The sequence below is a fragment of the Pseudochaenichthys georgianus genome, chromosome 10, assembly GCF_902827115.2.
Source record: "Pseudochaenichthys georgianus chromosome 10, fPseGeo1.2, whole genome shotgun sequence".
Lineage (NCBI taxonomy): Eukaryota > Metazoa > Chordata > Actinopteri > Perciformes > Channichthyidae > Pseudochaenichthys > Pseudochaenichthys georgianus.
The window spans coordinates 18,805,022-18,820,489 of record NC_047512.1 but is presented as its reverse complement, the minus strand read 5'-3'; the positions used below and the strand labels follow the sequence as shown (position 1 = coordinate 18,820,489).

General features: G+C 39.8%; 1 protein-coding gene across 2 annotated transcripts in view; it reads right to left on the bottom strand.

Annotated features, from left to right (window-relative positions):
* pcdh11 (protocadherin 11) overlaps positions 1 to 15,468 on the bottom strand; it is a 150,166-nt gene that overhangs the window by 115,934 nt on the left and 18,764 nt on the right. Inside the window, exon 4 of one of the 2 annotated variants that reach the window (XM_034092902.1) lies at positions 12,112 to 14,139. The exons of the other annotated variant lie outside the window; for it this stretch is intronic. Within the exon in view, the coding sequence (XP_033948793.1) occupies positions 14,056 to 14,139 (84 nt within the window). The 3' untranslated portion in view covers positions 12,112 to 14,055. Of the gene's footprint in view, positions 1 to 12,111; positions 14,140 to 15,468 lie in introns of those variants that run through there. 2 annotated transcript variants of the gene reach the window in all.

The window sequence follows — 15,468 nt, the reverse complement described above, 5'->3', positions numbered from 1 at the left end:
TCAAGGCTTTAATGGACAAGTGCTGCAGTGAGCCTCACAGCTGGTCTGCATTAATATGGATTGCACGGCTGGGACACTTTAAACTATTGCTAGGTAAACAAGCATGAATGCATGAATCAATTCAAACCCAGTTAATGAGTGCAAATCTTGACATATGCAATCAAAATGTGGCTGCCATTAACATTCTGTCATTGTTTTGGTTTCACATGGGTGAAAGTGGATTAATGGTAAGATGTACGATTGCAGAGGGAATAGGGGTATTTGGTGAGGCGACTGGAGGCTTAAAGCTGTCAGAAAATCACTTAGTCAACAGAAGATTCCAGTCAGACACATGACGTATAACCTGTAAAGAAGCACTTGCCTTCAACACAGCCTGAACTGGGGCCAGCCGTTTTAACTGGCGCCATCAGTCTCCTCCAGGTAATGCAATTAGATGCCACTAATATCTTGGGATGCTCTTGAAACTGCAAATGCACTTTTGCTAAATAGCATGCACTGTAATAACTAGTGACAGCACTCAAGGAGCCAGATTGAAAAAGCTTTTGCATGTGATTGGTTTGAGTAATTGCACATACAGAATGCTCCTACTGATAGAATTCATGAACAGAAAATAGATGTTATCCAAATGTATTCTGGCTTGTTTGCTTTGTTGCCATGCAGTGCAACTCACCTTGGGTTAAAACACGGATGGTACATTTGTAATATGGGCTTGTCCGTCCTAACTCGCAATTACCCTTCTGTGGCTTGCTTGTTGGAGTTCTGCCGAAAATTAAGTCCCCGGGGTCACTACCCAGACCACAGAAATAATAGTTCACTCATCTCCAGGTGGCTGCTTTTTAACTCAGACCTATATATAAAATATATAATAAACCTGCGATCAAGGCTCCGTTCCATCTAAAAAGGGAATCAGGTGTCTTAAGACTGATTATTGTTAAATAAAATGACTTAAAACAACATTAAGAAAGCTCATACTCTCCTCGTTCATGTCTAGCTTGTCCTTCATGTTTGTTTGAAATGCAAACCGCTTACTGGAGCTCACGTAGATTAAGGAAAGCTATCACACCATCGATGGCAATGCTCTCGCTATCTTGTAACAGTCAAAATCGCCCACATGAGAGATGAAGACAGCCACCTTACTTAACATACACATACATACAAATGCAAATAACATGCATCAAGAACACGCCTTAGGGCTTCATACGCGAGTAGTGTATCATCAAAAGTTCATTGAATCACTGTAATCTTAGGCTAAATCTCTTCACTTGACGGATTAGTTGGAATATCAAAGAATACAATGCAATATAAGTAAACAGGGCTGATCAGGAGATGTGATAGTGACTATGTATTCAAAGAAAGAGAGATAGAGAGTTAGAAAGGGAGAGAATGGGATCTGCTTCTTGCTCCCACCATTCCCCTCAAGGCAACGTCAGGATAAATCTTCTAAGGGATTATCCCAGCTACACAATGTTCTCTGTTCTGTCCATTGTATGCCTCTTTAAGCACAACTGATACATTAGTTATTTACATTGTGGATGGATGTAAGTCAAACACTGGATTTTTCTTTGATTCATCTGGTTTAGGAAGAATTAGAAACAATGGACTGTGCATTTCCCAGTGCCAGATACCACCGAGTAGAAATTCATGAATCTGTATAACAATACAAAATGGAGTCTGGAGGCCTGAGCATGCCAGAAGTTTTATTTTTGTATATAATTGTACCTTGAAGATCTGGTTTTCAAGTACAGAATCGTCAGCTGTGTTTCCAAGCTAGGAAAAAAGGCACTGAGCCAGCAAGAGTTAGACAGTGCTTTGCAGTTGAGATGCTTTGGTCGCTAATTGCAGTATGCCTTCCAGCTCAATAGGAGCCCAAATCAGCCTTAAATGAGTTACACATGGGATCATATATCTCTATGGGAACTCCCCTGCTTTTAATTTAAGGTAAACCATTGGCTTAATTTATTTGTAATTAGAAAAATATATATATAAATATATTTCCTGCTTTAACATTGGATCATGTTATCCACTTTCGACTGACTCTTCAATAGTTCATGAATTGTAATCAATTGTTGTGGTTAAGCCAATCCCCCATGCAGTTGTATAAAGCAACGGAGAGTTTTAGTCAAATTGCCCTCTATGTTTCACTGGTCTCACCCCCTACTGTCCTCATTTCCCTCATCATTCTGCACCTCCTCTACCTTACTTTTTATTTTCCCTTCCATTTTACCCTTCTAATCTTTACTTATTTTACCCATTCCTTATACCTTCCATATTTTCCTCATTGACTGCCTCTAGACAGCAGCAAGTTGTATGTCTGTGTTTTAACTCTGGTTGCCCCTAGCACATGTAAATGACTTTGGTACTTGATGTTTGAAGAAAAAAGATGAAGAAAAATTCCCTAAGTGCAAAATCAAACAGATAAGAGGCAGGGGTTTTCACTTTGCTGGGTATATGTGTCTTGACAAGCACTGCCTTCAATTTTCCTTTTAAAGCAGTCAAGGACAGTTCGTTTTGGAAGCATTCTAATCCTGAATGTTAAGGATACATTTATGGGTTTCCATTTCTGACATAAAGTATTTTTTTATGTTAAATCCTATAGACGGAGAACAGACATTGCTATAACTTTCACACTTAACCAAGTAGATGTGTACAGGTTGGCCTTGCTGTTATCACCCGGGCCCATATGTGTGGCTCTGCACTCCGGAAATAGTGTATGGAGTGATCGTACATACATCAGCAACCAGCCGCAGTCACATAAAAAAAACCTGCTAGAGAGGAAATATCTCACATGCCAGGAAGTCGGTTGCCTAGTGCGTTTAAGGCGGCCATATGACCCCACATTATACAAAGTCATTCAAATGACCTCCACGGTGATATCTCTGAAAGACAAGCATGGCAGCATTACTGCCCCCTCCTCTTTGCCAAGAATGCCAGTACATATCTGACATTGCAAAGATCCAGTCTCGCTGCATCTGCACATTCACATTTTTCAAGGTTGAATGTTGAATTCCAGAATATGAAAGATAATGGTGTTACAATAAATTATGGGAATGCATCTCTTCCAGAAGAATAAATCGATGGTCGTCAGTCCTTAGTGATAAAGGAAGGGACACCTTTGCATGTCCTGTGTTACAGACAGCCGCAACCTTGGCAAGATTTAGAGGAGCATCACAAACAAAAGGGATAAGATTTGGTGGGAGTTTGGGTTAAAGGTAATGTGATTAACGTTTAAACTATGACATCTAGAAGGTTAAGAGGTGAGTTTTCTGTCTCCTGATCCCTCTTAAGAATCTGTCTTAACTTCTGGTGTGGACAACTCTGACCTGGATCATCAGCAGTAAACCCATTAGAAAGACCAGATGACAAATACCCCAGAATCATGCTGATTATTCATCTGCCACATTTGACTGAGTGACAAAGTATTTCCTGCTGGCAGGAAGGGTCATCTTTCAGGGTTATCATCATGCTTGTTGCTAATGGATACGATCTGGACATAACTAACACAACTTGATCATATTGATGATTTCTACCATTTATCATGGTGGAAAAAATGATCATCCATGGACACATACATCCAGTGAATCCCACAGAGGCTTAATTGACACTGTCTGCGGGGACACAACATCCTCCATTTCTTCCCAGCATGTGTCTAAGCCCTGAGACAAGCGCTTGTACATTGACAAGTGGATAAAACTCCATAACTTAACCAGAGAGACTGGACACCCCTGGCAATCTCTTTGTTGTGTCTAAAAATAGTGGTTCCCAATGGTCCCTCTTGAAAAAAGCAGCCACATTTCATTATTTCATTATATCCCCCCCTCTCTGATTTACATGCACACTAGAGGAAGAGGATTTTTTATCTGGGCGTCATGGCTTTGGCCAGGAGTTGTGTACTGCTCCCCAGCAGAATATCAAGGCACAAAAACAAGCCGGAGATCCACTCAATCTATCCCACCCTCAAGAGACAGACATGATGTCATGTTATCCATGTTTCCTCCAAAGCAACGAGGCATATATATATCATGTCAATGAGACCTGGACTAGGAAACAGTCTTTTGAGTCCCATGTTAAATAATGTATCATGGAGCCGAATGGAGTTTAATTTGAGATGAATCCAGGATTCAGTGTTGTATCATCTTTTCTGATGCATTCAGCTCCATTCACTTGATGCTATATGTTGCTTGTATGTGATGCATACTTAAAGGGGACCTATCATGCAAAATGCACTTTTTTATGTCTTTTATACATAAATATGTGTCCCCGGTGTGTCAGCGTCAGAAAATAAAACCCTCTCTTTTTCGGCTACTACAGAGCTGATCCAGATTTGCGTCCGATATGACGTAATATCGGAAATGTAGGCTGGCTTTACACCCACATCCCTATCAGAAACAATGCCCAACTGTTTTGGACGTAATATAGTCGGTGCATGTTTACATTAGTATCGCTAACATTCAGAGCTAACTGGAGAGCTAACTGGAGAGCATGTGTGTGAAGAAGCAGGAAATAAAAAGGAACTCACCTTGTGGTATAACCGGCAAGAGAGAAAGCCTTTGAGCTCCATATTGTTTCAGGAATAACCCTTGATAATCCATGATATGGCGTTTCTGCTGGTAGAATCTCCCGCATGAGCTCAGCACCCTCCTTTTTTTTGTATAATTTTTTTTTTTTAAAGCTTTATACCCCAAATCAGCACTTTTGAAACAGGAAGTGAAATAGAGGGATATGAGGCATGGCTAGAATGGGTGATCTGTTTAGTATTTTGAGCAAAACACTTCATAGACATGTTTTATATATAGTTTTATATATCTGAGACCTATGCTATTGCCTTTGCTATTGATCCACTTTAAGTACTTAGATGTATTTGCATATTCCCCCAGAAACTATAAATAATTATGTATTCATCTTATTGCATTGCCTGAGTGATATTGCTCTGCATTACTGTGCACTTCCACTGATAGTTGCCATTGAACTATTTGTGACCTCTGTGACTCTCCCTCTGTGCAGTCAGCACCCATAGCAAGAACACAGCAATATTGGACACATGAGTCGCAGCAAGCTGTGCACCATTCGTCTATTGAACTGCATATCCTATTGTTGAACAGTTGAAAAGAAGGCCAATTGAAGTGTAAACTAATGAGTCTTGTGGATCACATATGCGAACTGGTTGCATTAAGAAAATGTCTATAAAGAAATACATTTGGCTACTTGTCGAGTTGAACATTGATTTGTTACCAGAAATCTATAGCCTTTATGTCATGTCAGGAGGGAACAACATGTTGTTTGCACCTCTCAGGACAATAGGGTACTAAATAATCAGTGTCTGTTCTTGCAGGTGTATTTAATCACCCTGACACTCTTCCCAAACATGTTATCAATGGCGTTTACATTAAGGAGAAATCCCACAAAAGACTCCCAAAGGATTTGCAGACATTGGTCGATGTGAGTCAGCGGGGGGGTCAAATAAATGTTGTGTGTCTGGGTGACCTTAATCACTTCCAGGTTCATCCAGGCTCGGATTTCACTTGTGTGCCTTATTTCAGGTCACTGCCTCAAAGTCAAAGTAGGGCACAGTCATTATCTGTGGGGAGCATAACACAATCATCCACACAATACAATACGGTCGGCACAATTCACTGAAGTGTTGTCCATTACCTCTGGGCTTGAACACGTGTGCTCCATCACAAGCAGTGCCAGTATATATGTGTGGAGCATCGGTAATATATGTAGTGAATTTATCTGTAATACATGTGCAATTCTCCAGGATACCCGGGTCTTTTTCTTTCACTGGAAACAGAATATAACCCCAATCACAGGTAAACACAAGCAGAGAAAAAACGGATTTGGAGAGAACATAGTGCGAATTGCGAAGTATGAACTGTTTACATAGACTCTTAAAAATAGAAAGAAGTAGCGTAAAGAAAGATAACAATAGCCTTATTATTGGAAGATGGGATTAAGTTGTTCTGATCCAACTATTCGAATCACGTTGGGTTGGCTAAAAAGATATGTATTGTAAAAGAAGAAGACCTTCAACAAATGATTTTGAAAGTGGTCAGGTTCTTTTATCATGAGTTTTCCCTTCGAAAAGATAGAAAAACTGAAATACATAACTGCAAAGGGTTGTTAAAAAAGAAGCGTCTCAAGGGGTGTATGACGAGCACCAATTTCCTCTAAAATTCATGGCGCAGCATGACGTGAAGCCATTGCACTCCATAATGACTGTCTGGCAAGTCAAGCAACAAAGACCTCTCCAACAAAAAAAAAGAAAATGACATGTAATAATCTGACTGACTGATCTTCGGAATCAGTGGTTGCTTCTTTTTGAAGACTGCATGCACATACATTATTTATGACCATCAGTGAATATCACACACATTATTTGAGAAGACTCTTCAAAATATCCCTGATTCTGTTCTGCTGTCATAAAGCTCTGACTATCCTTTTACTTCATAGTGGACTATGATCCCCAACACTAACTATATTTTACGTTGCTATCTACCATAAAAGAAAAATGCTATTAAAGTAAAGGTATTGAAGATAGCAGAGCTGCTTCTGATAGTGTTTGCCCCTGTTGTGCAGGTTAATGCTGTAGTTTCCACTCAAAGAGCCAACAGCGTCATATCATTGATATACAGGTAGAGATCCAAGCCATTAGAGTAAGCTGTACAATGTGTGTTACCACTGAGTAGCATTAGCTGTTGGTGGTTCCAGATCTATTATTCTCTGCTAATGGCTCAATGTATACCTCCATACACATCTCAAGCACATTCAGTGTGTTTCTATTATAAAGAAGCACTTACATAGCACAGCATTGATGACAGGGGACAAATGTAATTAGCGCATATTATCATAGCAAGTGTGACACAAAGATATCAAGCCCTACTGTAGATGTAGTTCCAATTACAACGCAAAACGTTTGTGGCTCTCATGCAAACTGCTTTGAATGTAATCAGATATTCACATTTGAGGGAAGTTCAAGCATTCACGTTGAACCCTTGTGATTGTCACTTGGATGAAGTGAGAGAGCAGAAAGAAAATCACCATGCTATTGTGTACATTTGGATTAACTTGCACTGTCTACATTTTTGAGCGGGATGCATTTGGGGCCTCTGCTAGTCTTTGTGTTTCTGCCCCAGATTGAGCCTGACAGCCATGTACCAGATCCTGTTAGAGAACACAACCGCGCTGACACAGAGCGAAGGAAGAGCACCACATGCTTTTATTTCCAAACATTTCCACTGTCATCCTACTTATGTCATGGGAAGCTCTAATTAGTTAATGGGCTGATCTCATTAGACAAATGCTATGTTGCAGGTGTCCAGTCCAAGCTTAGAAGATTGCCGGAGGACTAAGGTTAGAGATGTGGGCTTAGTAAACCAATATGAACGAATTAGAGTAATAGCTTATATGCAGTCATGCTTACACACTGCATGTGATCAGAGGTATTGTTTTGCCACAGACATTATACGGCATCTTGTTGTAACAGTGAAATGAAATGCAGTCAACTCCAGCAAATAGGAGTTGCCTTGACATCTATTGTGAGTTACAATAGCCTACGGCCGTGCAGTTGCATTACATGCGAGTGTTCTTTCTGTCTTTCTTTTTACTGTACAACATAGTATGGAGGGGGCTTGCCTCTGTCTGAAGTCAGAAGAGGTCAGCACACACAGTGCTCAGTCCTGAAGTGTTGCAGAAACCCTGGTGTAGATCTCTGGATTCATAGTGTGAGTGTCATCACATTGAGGAACAAGGAGCTTCAAACACCAGTACTTATAGAGATATCACCTCTGGGATGCCTTCTTGCAGTTTCAGAGTACAGGGGGTGTTTGAAATGAAGATATTAGCACACTGTCCAGTTTGTTTTAACAGGGTTTGCAATGGGACTGATCAGGAATTAAGAGTAGACATCTACTTTAAACTGCCTTCTTTACGCATTCATTGTGGGATACTGGCAGGAGGGAAAAAGGCAATTGTCTGCGGTCTCCCGATTATCCCCTACAAAAGCCTATAATCTGGCTGAAAGTACTTAAAGAGTCAAGCAGCAAAATAAACAACATTGATTATCATTCCACTGTTCTTTTTTCTGGAAGTGGACCATGCAGAGAGGGGGTTGGACGCTAAGGTTGCACCTTCCCCCGTCAGCGCCATCTGCTTGGGCAAATGTTAAGGCAGGCTAAATACCCCCTGAGTCCTCTGTTGAAACCAGATTATCAGCTATTCTAAGGAGGCGGAAGAGCATCTTATCGTGTCCCAATCTCTTTTACCAAAGCAAATGAAGAATTCCGTACGAGGATTACCAGGATTAGGGAGGACAAAGACATGGCCCTCCTTGGACAATGTCTTAAGTGTTTGCCTTTCAGTCTGGCATGGTGACATGCAACTGCTCCAATCTGTCATGTCCACAATATGGTTAATTCTCTCAAGCTAAAACATCACTTTCAGGAATAGTCGTTTTTGTTATCAATAGTATACGGTTCACCAATTTCCACATTTAGTGTAACACTACAGTGTTCAAATGCATTTGTTTTTGACTGTTGTAACTCAATTAGTCTGGCGCTCTGTTACACTTCCGAAAAGAGGCTCTTCTTTACACGACATTGACAGAATCACTGTTCAACAATGACCCACAATGGGATGTGCCCCGGTTTGAAAACTGCATGTATAGCCCCAACAGCATGAGAGATTGCTGGACAGGTTTTCCTCTATAAGCTTCAAAGAGGATACAATCAGGGCCACATTTCAATGCAAATAACCTCTTTGGGATATAGCTTTGTCGCAGATGTCCACAGAATGTAGATGCACCTGGTAGCTACAATGATAAATGCATTTCGCCTTCTCTTTACTGTATTTGGTTTTGAATGCAGCAGGGATTAGTGTTAAATCTGCATTAGGAGAACTAAGGTTGAAACCTTGTGATTACTTCAAAGACGGGTGGGGCGAAGGAAATGGGGTGTCTACTAAAGAATGCTTGTAAATCTCACTTATCCCTACTGTAACAACTGTAGTAACATATATTCAACAAAACAATCAAGCCCTGACAAAGCCATGTCCTAGCAAATACATCTCTAAACATTGTGTGTGTCTGTAAATCGTGAGGGGATTATTAATCCTACACAAGCGCTCACGGTGGACTTTTCTAAACGGGATGTTTTAAGAGGGGACAGTGACAGACTAACTGTCTCGCAGGCACACTGGCAAACCACATGCCCCTTGCACACTATCAACAACTAGTGTTTTAGATCACACTTTAAACAAGGAACAAACAGTTGTACAAGCAATCGATGTTCCTCAGATCCTCGCTCCACAGTCACACCTCGTTTAATCAACAGAATTGTTTTCAATGAAAACAATCTCCGGGCTGTAGAGCTACTCAGTGTCTCAGAAAGAACCACTCGACGGGCTTCCACACTGATTTGATTGTTGCAAGCACAAAGGTAGCTAGACCTCCGCAGCTATGGGGGATGATTGAATTATTCAGTTTGGCAGAGATTTGGCAGCAATTGTGTGGAGTGTTGCCTTGAGTGGAGTGCAACTGAAAGACAGCATCTTCTTGTTTCCTGCACCACTGCACAGCACATGCATAAATAGCCCCTGCTTAGACAGTCAGTATCGCTTCAGGACAACTTCACATCTTACCCTGAAAATGCATGCTGCTAGGTTAATTGACCTCAACTATAGACACCCTTAGCATTACATCATCACATTAAGACATTTCACGTTAAATCTTATAACATATTAATATTAGAACATATAAATGGTTTTAAGTAGAAGTACAGAATGCCAAAATACAAGATCCATGTTGAGGGCACCTGATGTCTCTACTAAAACTAAACAGGTGTGTTAGGATTTACAAGAAGAAGTTGGCTGGCTGCAAACATCTTCTAATTCATAACGTGTAAAGAGGGAGGAACAAATCCATACATTCTTCTTTTCACTGATTTCCTACAACTTTCAAGAAATGTAATTAAATACCACTAAAAGTGTTCAGATTACTTACTGCACACTGATTCCTATAAAAGCTAGCTGCAACAGCAGATTTATTTTTAAATCATCTGGAATTGTTATTCTATACCGTCTGCAGCAGAAAATGTAGCTTGTAAAATCAATGTAATGTGAAGAAAATGGGTTTTGCCATCTCAACAGCTACTTTGCAATGCTACATGAATAACTAATAGCTTCTAGTATTATGTTATATATCAAAGGGGAAGCATGGATATCAGGGATGAGGTACTGATTGCACTGATTGCACTTTCAAGGTTGGGAAAAGTCACCGGGCCAACTTTGTGTGCTCCTTTTCACAATGACAAACTTTACTTGTGGTTAAAAGGCTTAAAGGTTTTTATTCATAGTAATAAACATTAATGCTTGATAACTGCAGTGCATCTGAAGGTTTTATACGACAGTAAACTGCACACCATGCTTTACTGAGGAAGCCCAAAGCAATACTGTGAATGGTGAAAGAAAAGAAACTAAAGAAAAAAGAAAAATGCAATTAATGAAGACCATATGGTTTGCCACCATACGACAGCACAATGAATTGCTGCTTGTGTCTGTGTAAGTTCCTCTGTGCAGTTCTGTATATTTTGCTCCATCAGCGGACATTTTATTGCATTACACGTGTGTAATCAAACTTACTACATATAACTAGCTTCCTGGCCTGTTAGATGAAATTGAATACTGCTTCCTCATAAATCATGAATCAATATGTCAGCAAAGAAAACCTGGAATCACTTCCCTCAGTCACATACTGTAATACAACCACGGGACAACCTTTAAAAGTCGTTTTATAGATGCTAAAAATCTCTAGGAAATGCACTTAATGTGAGTGACCAAATCACAAGCACATGCTGAGACTTGTAACAACTGCCGGTTCTGTGGAAACAGAGGAACAACAACACAATGGTCCTAAGACATTTTCGGTTATAAACCGACAGGCAACTCCTGCTTCCACTTAATGTGTTTCTCTTTCCTATCATCCCTTCTTTTTCACCTTTGACTTTGCACTCCAAAGAAGAAGGAACATCCATTTATCGCCCACTCTTTCTTCATGCACACATGTTAATACTCATTAGTGCTGTGGCTTTGTTGTTTTTTTTGTTTTACGGCTCATTTGAAAACATATTATTACCTAATTATGCATAACATGAAAAATCTTATCATAATTTATCAAGCTCAAAGAGATACAACTACCTTAAGATCTACCAAAGCTCTGTGTTTTCTAAGTAAGGACGAGGCATTTAGCGGGTTTACATTTATCTATTATTAGAAGGCTGACATTTATGCTCCCTCTATAAGAGAATGCTCTACTTGAGAGCGCACCATTTTCTCAAATCACCAAGGACACATTTCCCGAGGGAACTGATTAGCTCTTTCTCAGTTTTAAAATACGAAGTAACTTTGATAAGCAATTAAACATTTTCTGTCGTCTCCTCTCTGGCTTTGTTTTATGCCTTTCAAGTCTGTATTTCTGGATCAAATCCGCATAAATACTGCATAACACAATGTTATTGCACCCTCTAGCATCACTCTTCCTTTCAGATGTGTTAAACCCTGTGTCTGTGTATAACTGTATATCATAATAGTAGGGTTATCATTATCAAATGATAATTATCAGCTCTCATGGAGGAGAAATACAAAAAAAAGATGTTCCAAAAAAAGCTTTTTCTACTGCTGTACTGTCTGTGTACTTCAAAGGATGTGCTCCCACCAAATTTCCATAACTTTTATCTGTAAGCTGTTCCTAATGAGCGATGTATATCCAAACCATTTCTTCGTCTCATTCTCCCTGTTAAATGCTATATTGTTGCAAAATGTAGAAGAAAAGAGGGCATGGGCAGTTTTTCGAACGCTGAAATGAGCCAATTAATGGTGTCCAAACACAGCCACACATACTTTACAGGCCATAAGCCTGTTTGACATGTACTATATGCTTCTAGCTATCTATACATGAGAAAAACAAATGATTACATCTTATTATAGCTTTACTGTTCACATGAAGCATACTGTGCAGAAAACTCAACTGACTGAGTGATGCAGACTAATATTGGATGCTCAAGGCAATGAATAAAAAGAGTCGTCAAAATGTGCAATACAATGCAAAAGACTTTAATAAATTTCAGAAGCGCACACATACATAAACAAAACATTTACAGTTTTCTCCACACTGGCAAATCAAAGTCAATTACAAAGATCATGTAAGGTGCATATTGTACTTCACATTGAATAAAAGTGAGGTTCTCTGTCTCCCTTACAAGGAAAAAAGCTCTCCCCGTGTATGAGTATTTTTTTTCTTTCCCCCAAAGATCAGGCAAATCTAATCATTACACAGTGCTAGGATGCTAGGTTTACTTCATACTGTGGCCCCTACGCAGTAGTGAATACATTTGATACCATAATTACATGAATATACCTCCTTCAATAATAACAACCTGCCTTACAAAGAGGCACTGCACATACAATTAAAAGCGTTAAAATAGACATAGTCTGTAGTAGCATGACATATTAAGACTGGCACTAAATCCAAAAGGCTTCTGGTCCGTGAAGTGATTTCATTTATATATAGTCAGTCACAAGAAGAGAAACAGCCTCTGGTCCAGTCCATCTGTACATTTTTAACTGAGTACACTGGCTATGTCCATTTTAATGATAATAATTATATGGTTATATGTATGCACTGTAGGTGCCTTTTATGCCTTACTTATCAAAGCGCTCACCAATTAACAGGACTATTGAACAACAATGCTGCTAACCCATCAAGCCATTTACTGGTGTATACTGTAGAGATTATTCTAGCAGGACATACTGTACCTAATAATTCTATAGGTGTAGAAACGGTAGAAGCAAAAGGATGCTCTGAACAAAACGCCTAAGAACTAGTAGTAAGTGCACCATAGTGGATTTTCTGTCAAATATGAACTTATTGCGGTTTTTAAACCAAAGCCTGGATTACCTTTTCATTTTGGTGTTTGATGTTCTTCTCATCAGAACATTTCTTTTGTCAGTGCAAATACATGCACATAGTCAAGTAATTTATGCTTAAACCCAACAATTTATTTTAAAGACTGCCAGAGGATTATTTATTTGTTTTCATCTGGAGTCATTTTAACGCGGATCTTACAGGTTAAATCACTTCCGAATTGAAAGCGAAACACAAAAGGTCAGGCTTAGTGCTCTTCAAATCTGCCCTACATAAACAGCTTTTGATTATATCCCCGGCAGTTAGTCCCTTGTGAATGTGGCTTTGTCGAAAGTATTAAACTTGTCCTGCAATTCCTGCCGCTGTAATAACAGCATGGCGATCGGTAGCACGGTATAGCACTACAAATGTGATCGTTTTGTGGGGCCATGCATATTTCTGTAGCGCTAGCCACACTCTTCAACAACAATTGTATCAGTGGCAACAGTGGGACAGAAAGGTCCACTGTGATGCGGGCTCAATACGTATGTAAGTCTACAGGTTGTCGACTTTGCATCATAAATACACTATAAATCATTAGTTCCATGAGCAAGCCCAGGTAGAGCAACGTCAAATAATACAAAAATCAGAAAGTAAGAAAATAAAATGGCCACCAGGCAGTTATGAAAACAAGGCAAAGAAATGGAATCAATAAATATAAACACCATCAACTCTGTGATAGATATACATACATACATATAAACATACTTTACAGAACTACTGACTGTATTTGACACCTATTTTACAAAGTGGGTGCTGCAGAGGGACATTTCTCGTGGAGGGTCAGGGCATACAGTTTAGTCCTCACTGACACAGGTAAGTAATAGCATAGGACTCGATAAAGCATTTCAAATTCCCAACAGATTAACAGGAGGACCTTTGTCAAGTTTCAGGCAGGCAACATCAAGCGTCTCTCTTTTTATGAGAAACCCTCCTCCCCCCCCCTCTCCAAGTTCATCTTTTCTGTCGATTGTATGAAGAGGTGGGGGTTTGAGGCTGGAGAGACATAAAGTACTTGTTTCACCTCTTCAGTTTTCGCATTCCTTCTTTCCTCCCTCTGCCCTCTCTCTTTTCTCTCTTTTTCTCGCTTTAGGTAGTGGAAGCTAGAGATTGATTTTAATCCTGTGGGAGCGAGCTGTACCTGTGCCACAGAGTGTGCCATAGTGTGGTGGTTTCAGTGACGTCTCCTGAAATATAGAGAGACAGACAGATATAGGGAGATTGTAGTTACAATATCATCGAGCTCTGAGAAGCCTAAGCTGTAGCCTCATCAGTGTGAGGACACCCTGAACACTGAATAAGAAATCTCCGAAGAGAGTGTAGAAGATAAAAAAAAGCATTCTTCAAGGCATGGCTGGCAATCAAACCATTATCTTGTCAGGTATCCTTGAAGAATGCTACAAGTGTCACAAGCTTGTGCATTTTTCCTGTACTTATCAGAGCATGCAATCTTATCCAATTATCACTCCCAATTTGTCTTTTTGTCTCCCACCACACTAGTGCAGCACTCTTCCTTTCCCCTCAAAAAGCCATTTGGATCAATTTAGGCCCACTCTTACTTTCGGACCCTTGCCAGTGGGTCCTCTGATATGTACAGAATATGACATTTTGCTGATCTTAAGAGCAACAAATCTGCCAGTATCTGAATTGGGAATAACCTGAACGTTTAGTGCTTACATTAGCAAGGCACAGTGATGCAATGACTCAAAATAAATATAAAAAAAAAAACAAAAAAACAATGGTGATCAAATAAAAATTGAAAAAATAGAGCATTAGATTGTTTAACAAGCGTTTTCAAATCATGCTTCTACCCTTGGCTATGCACTGCTATGAGTCAGATAAGTGTTTTGTCATCAGACCATGGGTGGCTAGTGTGAGAGGCCCATACCTTCACCCACACAAATACATGAACGTATGCAAAGATTTGTTCCATATGGCCCTTGTTTTCTAATGCATTCATTAAATGATATTTTTATACAATATGATAAATTGGATGTATGAATAAGGCACAACTACAACAATTATGGTCTAAGGGGTAGTTAATAAAACTGCGATGTATTCTTGCGCAATTCTACAAAAACACTGACAGCAGCTTCTCCTACTTTATACTAAGCCATAGGTGATTTTCGTTAACCGGTGACCCTACATGCTCTGTGGGCCCACAGTTACGGGCCAAACTAGAGAATGTATTAGCCTTTTATCCCTGCATATGCATGGAGATGTCTGAGATCACTCGGGCGGGGGGTACCCGTTTGATCTGCCTCTACTAAAGCACATACTCTCTAAAGAGCTCCTCATCACTGGAGGCAGATTGACCTCTAATATCACAGGGTGGGGGTTAAAATAAAATGATGAGATGTGTGAAAACTCAGAAGGGAGGGTAGGAGGGAGGAGGGGTTTTATTTGCAAATACAGCTCTCGCTGTATAATGAAGCCATATGGTGACACAAATCTGTGGTCTCTGAAGTATTTTTACAAGCTTTAGTCTTTACCAGCTACATCTGTAAAGTCCCTGA